Source organism: Apostichopus japonicus, chromosome 19 (assembly GCF_037975245.1).
Source record: "Apostichopus japonicus isolate 1M-3 chromosome 19, ASM3797524v1, whole genome shotgun sequence".
Classification (NCBI taxonomy): Eukaryota; Metazoa; Echinodermata; class Holothuroidea; order Aspidochirotida; family Stichopodidae; genus Apostichopus; species Apostichopus japonicus.
Window position 1 is genome coordinate 28,004,912 of NC_092579.1, and position 10,735 is coordinate 28,015,646.

At 39.6% G+C, this 10,735-nt stretch overlaps 1 protein-coding gene across 1 annotated transcript; it reads left to right on the plus strand.

The window, feature by feature from the left end:
- The first annotated feature begins 124 nt into the window (after nt 1-124).
- LOC139959517 (zinc finger CCHC domain-containing protein 24-like) lies at nt 125-8,371 on the plus strand. The gene is made up of 3 exons (XM_071957198.1): nt 125-282; nt 3,595-3,759; nt 4,982-8,371. The coding sequence occupies exons 1-3, from the start codon at nt 274-276 to the stop codon at nt 5,099-5,101; spliced, it is 294 nt and encodes a 97-aa protein (XP_071813299.1). The 5' UTR covers nt 125-273; the 3' UTR covers nt 5,102-8,371.
- The last annotated feature ends 2,364 nt before the right edge of the window (nt 8,372-10,735 follow it).

Here is a 10,735-nt window from a genome sequence, read left to right on the forward strand (position 1 = left end):
GTCAGTTGGAAAACCCCTCGCACTAAGATAAGCAACAGGGTTTTTCTTATGATTATTTTTATCCTCTAGAGTGAGTTGTTTGTCTGTGGTTCAAGCTGTGTCGTCATATCCTACATAGACTACATATATATAGTAGCCGCAAGTCCACTGTCATCAAACTCGTTATAGCTGTCTGCATTTCAATAACATTTTTCAGCTGCCTTCCTCTTAAAACACATTTTGTGATATTAATTACCTTTCTTGAACATCATTTAAACCTTGCAACAGGCGACCATGAACAGGGTAAGTTACGCAAGCATTCTAAATAATAAATTTTTATTTCTACATATACAGTATTTTTTACTTTAATCAGTGGTGTGTGCAAGAGGGAAGGGGAGTGATTGCCCTACCCCACCTCTGTCGTAAGAAAGGGGGTGGGGGGAGCGGGGGCAAGAAGAACATTCAGTTGACAGTTAATCATAGCATATTCTGTTAATTAGTCGAGCTGCATAGTGGCACAGGGATATATGCTTAATCTTCAAACAAGGTTTGTCAATTAAAAAAAATTAAAAATTAAAAATATTACTGTAAAATGTATATATATTCTGTTTTTGATATACATATGTCTTACTTCTGTTTGATATTTGTTGTTAAAGTTACTTGAAAGTTTTGAGACAACATATAACTGAGAAATAAACGATATGAGATATTGTTACAAAACCTGTTGTTTTAATTTGTTTTTTCTAAAACTGTAAGCAAGCAGTGATTTGTTTTGAATTGCCTCTGTTATAATACCGAACTTTTCCATTTTTATTGTGAAATAATATACATGTCCAATAGGGCCAGCGTTTCTTAACCTGTGTTGTACGCACCCCCCCCCCCCCCGGAGGTGCGTGGTAGGACTCAAAGGGGAACGTCAATAGCCTGTATTATGTCTACACTTATATTGTTTGTAGTTGAGCCAGGGAGCTGCTACTCTAACGTTAGAGTAGCAGCTCCCTGGTTGTGCAGTGAGATTACACACACCCGCCCCAACCCCCGATTTGTAAGTGGAATTCTTCATCCTTTTGTTTATCGTGACTATTTGATTTCGTTGCAATTAGTTACTTAATATTAAATGTAGCCTAATGCACACAACTAAATCATTGACGAGTGTAGGCGTACAGTACATAAAGGCGAGGTTACACTTGACAAATATTGATTCATCGATACACTTATCTTATATTCATAACAATCAGTCGGAAAAACCCTGGCACTATTTTAAGTCACAAGTTTTGTTATTAGTATCATCCTGTATGTAGGGTGGATTGTCTTCCTGTAATTCGTGCTGCGTCAGCGTAGAGTGTAAATACATGCAGATATTATCAGCACTGTCACTGCTTTCTGATTAAACTCACTGCTTGCAATTTATTATTTCTACATATACAGTATTCTTACTCTAATGTGTGGCGTGTGCACGGGGCATGGGTTGCGATACCCTACCTCTGTCGTAAGGCGAGGGGGGGGGGGGGGGCGAGGGGTGGAATTAAGTCAAGGTAAGTTACACGAGCGGTCTACATAATTAGTTTTTATTGCCGCGTATAATTTTTTTTTTAATCAGTTGCGTTCGCAAAGGGAGGGGGTGCCATGACCAGCCTCCGCCGATATGTCAGGGGAAATTGCGTCCAGTCGAGAGATTTTCCTATACATTCAGTCGAGAAAGAAGTAGATCACCCAATAAGGCACGGGTGTGGAGGTGTAGTCACCCTTTTCAATCATATACAACAATTGAAAAGCATTTACTAGCACAACCTTGCGCTTAGAAATATATTGTCTAAATATGGCTCAAAATGCACCACTAACATCTAAACGTTTAACATGTTTCGGGTGGGGTGGGGGCACTTGGGCTCCCTATACATTGACCTTCAACGTCCACTTCCCATTATTTAAAAAATCATGGAGCCGCCTCGAGTCCTTTCATTGAGGTTCATGCCCCTACTTAAATTTTCCCAGCACACCTCCACAGCCCCTATAACCTTTGAAATCATGAGCAAGTTACTGATTGTAATAACTTAAATCAGATCGGCTCCATCGGGAGTCACTAATGGGATCTTCTGGTTTTCAAGTTGGGGTGGAAGGAGGCTGAGGGGCGGGGGCACTGCGTCCTTTTAGTTGATGAGATGGGGGTACATGCTGGGGTATACATCTCACCCGATATATGCCCATCAGTACTAACTCATTGGGGGGGGGGGTATCTTCCGGGTGATTTAAGTGGTAAGGTGTATATGCATGGGTCACTACTATAGCCTGCGGAAGCGACGCTCTCGAAAACGTACCTATATGGGAAACCTACATCAAATCAGTAAAGTTAATTAATGGTGTAAATTAAGCCATTGTTTAATTGTAATGATTTCGTAAGAAAGGGTTGTACTTCATATGTGGACAACATACAGTGGGCCTATACAGGGGCGGGCTGGGTCTTAAAACCGGCCCGGGCATTTTCCACCTAGACTGGCCCATTGTCTATTGATATGCCACTTACATAGTGATCGCCGTCCTGGAGGACGGGTGTAAGGGGGTGTCCCCCTCCCCCATTGATATTTTTTGGAAGTTAAGGAATGCCTAGAGGCAAAATGTTGCTACATTTCTCAATTTTGTAGGTTACAATAATCCTTATAAAATGACCAAAGAATAATTTTCCAGAAGAAACACAGTTTAAAACGCAAACAAAAATAGACAAAAATATATGTTTCAGACTGGATTTTATTTAGTTTTTCAAGCATTTTGTGAAAACATGCTTGAAAAAAAGGGGAAAAAATCCGTTAGCACGGACGGGTTGCCAATAGAACGTTCTTTTGTTACGAACTAACAGACTAACTAACATGCATGGTGATCTCATGAGCTGATTCCCACATTAAAAAATATATTTCTACACAGCCCGTCTGTATTCTATTAACTACTGTGAAAATGGGCTGTAATTTTTACCAGGCTCCCGGCCCACCGGGCATTGCCCCAATGCCCGTGTGGCCAGTCTGCCACTGGGCCTATACCAAAGAGTGTACTCGAACAGTACCGCGGTAAGTCTTACATATATACGTTATGCATCACATAATCCTGCGTCTGTGTGTCATATATATACATGTGTTAATGTTTAATTTCAAACTAATGCTCACTTTAAGCCGAGGCGGTTGCCTTATCGGCCTTTGTTTGGGAGTGCATGCTTAATTGTAGAGGTGGAATATGTATATCTGTGCTTGACTTGTGTGTAAAGGATAACTTCCTTAACAAATAAATGACATTTTTGTCAAATGTGTCGACGCGCTGATACTGCACCCACCCGCCCCCACCTCCTTCTATTTCGCGATCTCACACACGACTGGCGAGTCGTGAATATACTTATAACTGGTTCATAATATAGTTACCGAAAGGTTCTACGGCTAATAAAATTACCCTCACCCCCACCTTTTCCCCCTCAACCACTCGCTAACCAGATCCCGTCCTGTACCCTTCACACTTCAACGGCATCGCTTCAACTTTCATTCTGTCCCTTGAATAACTAATTATTTTTGAATAATTTTTAATCCATTTATAGTAAAACCTTGAAAATCGTTTCTTTTTTTTCTTGCTCTGTTAAAGGGAAAACGAACAGGGAAGGGACTGACGCCATACCAGGGCAAAGGTCGTTGCTTTGGAGAATACAGGTGTGATGATTGTAGTCGTACATGGATGAGTGGAAACAGCTGGGCAGACATGGGCCAGGAGTGTACCAACTGTAGACAACACATATATCCACACACCCAGGTAATTGAAATAAATGTTAAGAGAAAAGGCTCGGGCGGTTGGTTAAGGAGGACAATGGATATAACTCAACACCAAGCTCATGCTTAAGAATAACTATGGAGGTAAAACCTCCATGGAATAACATATTGATATCAAAATGTACCCTGGAGCAACCATGCAACCCAACGGGTTAATCATGCGGTTAAGTAGGCCTATAAAATTGCACGCATCCATCACTTCCTGTAATCTGAATTGTCAGCAACACGAATGGCACAAACTATAACCGACGCAACAGACTAGGGCGTCTGGAGTCAGGTCGGGCCGCTGGAAGAAATAGGTCACTGGGTTTTCTGGTTTAACTTTTTTGTTTCTAGAATCATGGTACATCCATGGGCGTATGAAGAACAGTACTGAAACTGATAACACTTTATTCGTTTTCCCATCTTTCTCCGTACCTCCTAATTGACCCCGGCACCGGGCCTGTATTCCCCAGCTCCCCCTCCCCCTCCCCCCATCAGGCCTGCATACCAGGTGCAATATTCGGAAATCGAACTGTTTACTTTGTTGTTCTGCGTGTGAAATAGTGATATAGGGAGGGAGACACTTAAGAACTTTAGAGAGCTTTGTAAACCTGGCCTTTCCCGTGTATCCGATCCTTAAACTGATAGTAAGAAATTAGTTTTTCTCCCACCTCTCCTCTTCCCCTGTTGGTTTCTTTCTTTCTTCTCTCCATCCCTTGTCTACTAATCCCATTACATCTATCTCTTTGTGTTCACCATGCTCATTATCCTGTCTGTATTCTGTGCGTGTTTTTGTCCCTTCTGTTACTGTTACTTGTCATTTAGCCTCTGAAGAAGATCCTGCTAGGTTCGAAACGTCAGGCCAACTTACTTTTACACAGAAAGAAATTAAGTATCATTTTTCTTTACTGTAATGTCTTTTCTAGCTTCAGAGCACTCGTATTGTCAGTATACGAGCAGTATGAATATCATGTTTCTATCAGATCAAGGTTTATAGGAACTGTTTGTACTGTCAATACCAGTGCTTTGAGAGCATGATATTGGAGTACAGTTTAGGGAGGTATTAGCATTAGGAAATTGTCCCAACTGGCTGTAATCATTTAGTGTTTGCTGGAGAAGGACAAGGGCCTCCTTGCCTTTAAACTCCTGACCTCGCTTCTGATGATGTCATTACGATTTAATCACGAAACCAACTATTTTGTAAACTTTGTATTTTTCTGCAGCGTCCCCTGAATAAGCCCGACGGGTTGGATGTCTCCGACGAAAACAAACCCCACCCACAGCATCTCTGTGAAAAATGCAAGGCCATGGGAAGGCGCTGCACGGAAAGTCGCCGTTACTAAATAACAGAGTCATGTATCGAAGAATACATATAGGTTGAGACTATAGTTGAGACTAGTGGAACACTAGTAGTTGTTACTCAGAGTTTCACACGGTGAGCAATCATCAGACAACTCGGCAGTGGAATGAAAAGTACTAAATATAACACAACGAAAGTATGACGCTGGATAAGAACGAGGGGCACTGACAGAATTAATACCAAATAAACCATGAATATACAGGAAGCGGCTTAAGGAACGAAGAAAGAACGGATTACATAATGTTTGTGGAACTGGTAGTTGCTTAAGGGTCCCAAGTCTTTGCTGAGGCCGGTGATGTGAGACTTAATACGAAAGATCTAATCAATATAATTTCGTTTACGTTCAGTTACGGATTTGAAGTTCGAGGCATTTAAGATACATAAATTTCAAAATTATTATTTTTCCTAATGTTGACTATGGTCTAAGACCTTCTTCCCTCTCTTGTGATATATTTTTTTTTGTTTTTTGTGTGTGAATAATTATAAAAAAATCAATTCGTGATAATTTTGCAGGATTCTCCGTTTCCGAACATTCAATCTTTCATACTAGACATTCTCTCAAAAACCTAACATGTATCTTAATCGCCTCGAACTTCAAATCCGTAACTGAACGTAAACGAAATTATATTGATTGGATCTTTCGTATTAAGTCTCACATCACCGGCCTCAGCAAAGACTTGGGACCTTTAAGCAACTACCAGTTCCACAAACATTATGTAATCCGTTCTTTCTTCGTTCCTTAATCCGCTTCCTGTATATTCATGGTTTATTTGGTATTAATTCTGTCAGTGCCCCTCGTACTTATCCAGGGTCATACTTTCGTTGTGTTACATTTTGTACTTTGCATTCCATTGCTGATGAGGGCCCCAGGGGGATCGAAAATTCAAATATTTTCTAAAACAATACTCCTTATTTGTCAATTATAAGACATATCTTATTTCTCTGCTTTTGTCTAATAATATCTTCTATTGGAGTACGCACGGATTTTCTTTATAATATATATAAATACATAAATAATTAAATAAATAATGTATAGGCCTATATAGATACTATGAATTTCATTAACAAACAGCATAATCTATTATATATCAAATGTAAAGGGGAACCGCATTATCTAAGTTTTAAAATGGAAAATAGAAAACTATTATGTCACGTGACAATGCTTACTTTTGTATATAGCTACATAACTTTGGACAGGTTTTGGTCTTGTATACATTTTTTGTTTACTCGATTAGCATGGCTTTTATTCAATAAGATAACCCCACGAAACCACTTAGATGTCTCGATCATATTACATGGTGCGTTTAGTCTTTCTTTCAGTTATATGATGTGAATAAGTTTTAATAAAAATACAAATTTTACAGTGTTTTCAAATATATTTTGAGTTGGCAATTAAACATAATTTCGGCAGGCTTGTTAGGTATTTCTTTGGTTTACATCGACATTGTTTTAATACCTACAGAATTAAAAAAAAAATGATAATAATCTTGGTGGTAATTGAAGTCCTGCAGTGTTAACGACAGTGGCAATGGTGATATTGATGATAGTGGAAACGGGGACAGTAAAAGAATGACACAGAAATAACTTAGAGCCATGATGTAAATGGTAGGCTTTACTGGATAGGCTACTTTGTTTTATAGAACTATGTAATGTGCTCTTTCCACGAAATCATCCTGATTCATGCATAGAATTAATATCATCCACACGCTAACTATGCCGTAATACTGCGCTGCTCTAGACTCCTCCGCCTGGAACATATCTGTAATGGTTGTACATTGTACAATACACAAAGAAAGAGAGTTGTTACCTCGCTTCAGCATGAACGATCAGTGGATCCTAATCTCTTGAGTATCGGTTTAAAGCTGCCGCACCATGTATATAAGCAAGTTCTCTTTAGTTATAGTTGATTCTCAGTTTCGTAGGCTCAATCAAACATGCACCTATGACGTCAGATTCAAAGATGACACATCATAAACGTTAATTGTTCATATTTCTCCCAAATGTATAGTCCAAATCTTATATCGAGCAGCTTGGGCCCTATTCTCAGGCAGGCTCTCTCATACAGCCTTCAAATATTGCGCAATCATGTTCCACGGAACTTGGACACTTCAGGCTGTGTATTCAGTGGGCACTCAATCAGTGAGCCTCTTCCATAACAACTCCCTGTTCCAATTGAGCTCTCCACACAGCTGCTAATTCCTCATTGAATTGAGTACAAAGAAACCAGCCATTGCAAATGTGGTTAATACCTATAGCTTATCTACTACTTCCACACAAGTATTACGTAATCCATATACCAATTCTGCATAATAATACAACGTTCACCTCTTACTGAGATCAAATAAGTTCAGCAGTGTATTCTATTAAACCAACTTGAAAGGAAACTAACCATTCCACAACATGACAGCCCCCCCCCCTCACCGAAACAAAAAGTTCTTTACGGGGAGGAGAGACCCCCCCTTCAACCCCTCTCCAAGCCTGACAGACGTCAGTCAAGTTTAAACACCCGTCCCCCCCTTAAAATTAGAACTCCGGCTATTTTTTTCTGAATATATACCGTACAATGGTGCATGCTATTTTAATGTGTGTATATGTCGTTTGTTCAAACTGGCATGTTATTGATCATATGACAACATTGGTAATCACGTTTTATTGGTTTCTATGGAATAAGAACCAACATATTAAAGTTATGGTTTTCATTGCAATATCGTGCTCATAACGTTTTAATGGTACCTTTTTTTCATAGTCAATAATAAAGCTATTGTTTGTATTTGGTTAAACTAAGCACTTCTTGGGACATGGGTTCGTTGTAATGCGGAGAACGGGTGCGAGGGTGGGGTGAATGGTTAGATAAGGTGTGTAAATGTTATTTTATTTTTATTTTTGATAATGTATGCTTTTAGCATGGGAAATCCTATCTGGGATAACTTTGATGACACAAATGCCAAAAATATATCCTGTTCTTCCAAAGGTCACCAGCAACCCTAGCTCCCCGCCCCCTCACCCCGGTGGTAACATGTAGGAGCAATAACGACATCTATAAGCAAACTTGAGTGTCATTGACTGAATGATTGTTATGACGAATTTATCGGTTGACACGTTTCGGTGCTTTATTTTTTTCTATATTGTTCTTTGTCTTTGTAAAAGGAAAAGAAGTGGCTGCTCATATTAAATTTGCTTTGTTTTATGTATGAATGTAAAACTGTACTATTTGTATTGAGGAAATAAACTCAGCCTGACCTGCACGTATTCATACAGCTGTGTGTTTCAGTCATTCACTCTAAATAACTGCCGAACTTTGAACCCGATTAGTCACTATCGTTATACCGTAACCTTCTAAGAGTAGTATATGTATATCCGCTAATGGAGCGTTCGGATCTTGAACATCTGCAGTTAACATCATTATTTTAGAACAGTATTGAACCAAGCACTGATGGAGTAGAAAATCAGACAAAAGGTCATTTCAGGATTTTAAAAAGGACGTTGGTGAAATTTGACGTTTTCAACAACAATAACAACATCAACAACAACAACATCAACAACATCATCAACAATATCAACAACATCAACAACAACATCAAAAACAAAAAAGAAAGGAGAAGGAAAAATAACACAAGATTTGGAAATTACTCCGCTTAAATAACTTTCCTAAACCACTTCTAGCTCGACACCTAAACTCTCATTGTGTATACATTGAGGGTTTCGTGATATCGATATTCCAAACCCGGCTCAGCCATCATGTGGTGGAAAGGAATACATTGATTCAACATTGTCAACATTGATTCAAATTTGAGCAAAGTCTAGCAGCATATTTCCATTTAAGCACCCTCCATTTAAACAAGGTGAGGGGTCACACCCTCACACCTCTCTCTTCGATCACATGACATTTTCAGCCCCCCCCCCCTTCCCCTTCTCCAGTACAAAAAATGTGGTTGCGCTTCTCTGAATAAGTCGATCAGTGTAATTTCTTGCGATACGTTATCGTGCGACACATATGATCATTTAGTCGAAAACGTACGCTGGAAAATCCGGTCGTTTCGTAATTGGGAAACCCCCGGTTACATGCTCTTTATAATCTATAAATGACGAGGTAATTTCCAACAATCAATGTTTACCTCAAACTTGTTTACAATCTGCACACATTGGAATGTTAAGAACCACATAGTTAAATTGGCCCACACTTCGCTTTTTTCGTAGATATAGAGAAATTATGTTGAGAAATTTTCAAAAATGTTTTATTCCTTCGGGGATAACTGCCGCTTCCATCGACAGTCCATTAAGTTCCATTGTGGGAGATAGGGCAGTTATTCATTTCTTGATGTCAATTTTAAGATTGATATGAAATTCGATTCGCATCCGTAAGTCGGGATAAGACCTAGGGAAGTTTGAAAATAATTACATCGTAAAACATGAAGGCTAGATGAGGGGGGGGGGGGGGGGTTGGGGCAGTATATAAGAATCGGATGATTTCATTGATAAGTTTCGGAACGTACCAGAACAATGAATATGGTGTGTTGGTCTAGCGCCATCATTTTGTTCGTATCTTTTAATTAGCATGTCGTATATGTAAAGGGCTAACGTATCGTATCATATCGCATTGCATTGCATCGTATACGTATCGTATCATACCGTATCTTATCATATAATCACAATTAAAATAAAGGTTTACTTATTTTATTTTATTTTATTATGGAATGAACATTGCGGAGGAAGAGGAACAACGCCATACGACGGACAAAGAAAAACACGTATGTCGAGAATTGCAATGTCCAACTTGTGGGTCAAACCTAGGTGAGTGCGCATATAGCTGGAGCGTAATGGGTGAAAAGTGCATAGGTTGTGAGGAACATGTATATGCACACAACAGGTGATTACACATACCACAAAAGCCACAAAGGGGTAAATGGTACTGTGATGTTAATACTCATTCATTCTCAGTATTTCATTTTAACTCTAAAGGAAGTCTTTTAGGCAGAATTTTAATATTGATATGTTATAATAGAAGAAACCGAATTGAGTGCTGGCAGTGGCGGCGCCAGGAATTTTTAGTTGGGGAGGCTAAGGGGGGGGGGGGCTGGGCCAATAATTGGGTGGCTTACAAGATTGAGTGATCGCCGTCCTGGGGGAGGGGTATAAGGGGAGGGGGTTCCCCCCTCCCCTTTTGAAATTTTTCCCAATCCTGGAAAGGCCTACATGCAAAATGGTGGCATTTAGTGAGGCTTTTGTCACCTGAAAATTTCTCCAAAAATATGCATTTTTTTGTGAGTAACTTTAGTCAAATTAGAATGGAAGATACCAATTCACAGTTTTCGTATCACTAAAATAATTGAGAAACAACTCATCAACACCTGGCGGATAAAGCTGGAATCTGAATTGTTTTTATCAGTCACCAAAACAAGGCTTCCTGAACCACAACTGAGTCACTGACTATTATCATGTGAAAAATTCATCAACAATTCCATTGACCATTGTAGCACTGCGTTATGGCTGACAAAATTTGGGTAGGCTATATTGTTTCAATGAGGTTTTTTTGTTGTTGCCTATTTCAGTTGGGGGGGGGGGGGCTAATGGGGGGGCTGACTACTTCAGTGGGGGGGGGGGGCTAAAGCCCCCCCCC

Excerpts from the sequence above, each read along its gene's own strand:
- LOC139959517 (XM_071957198.1), top strand. Across the intron at positions 3,760-4,981 it reads ACATATATCCACACACCCAG|CGTCCCCTGAATAAGCCCGA; the intron begins GTAATTGAAATA and ends ATTTTTCTGCAG.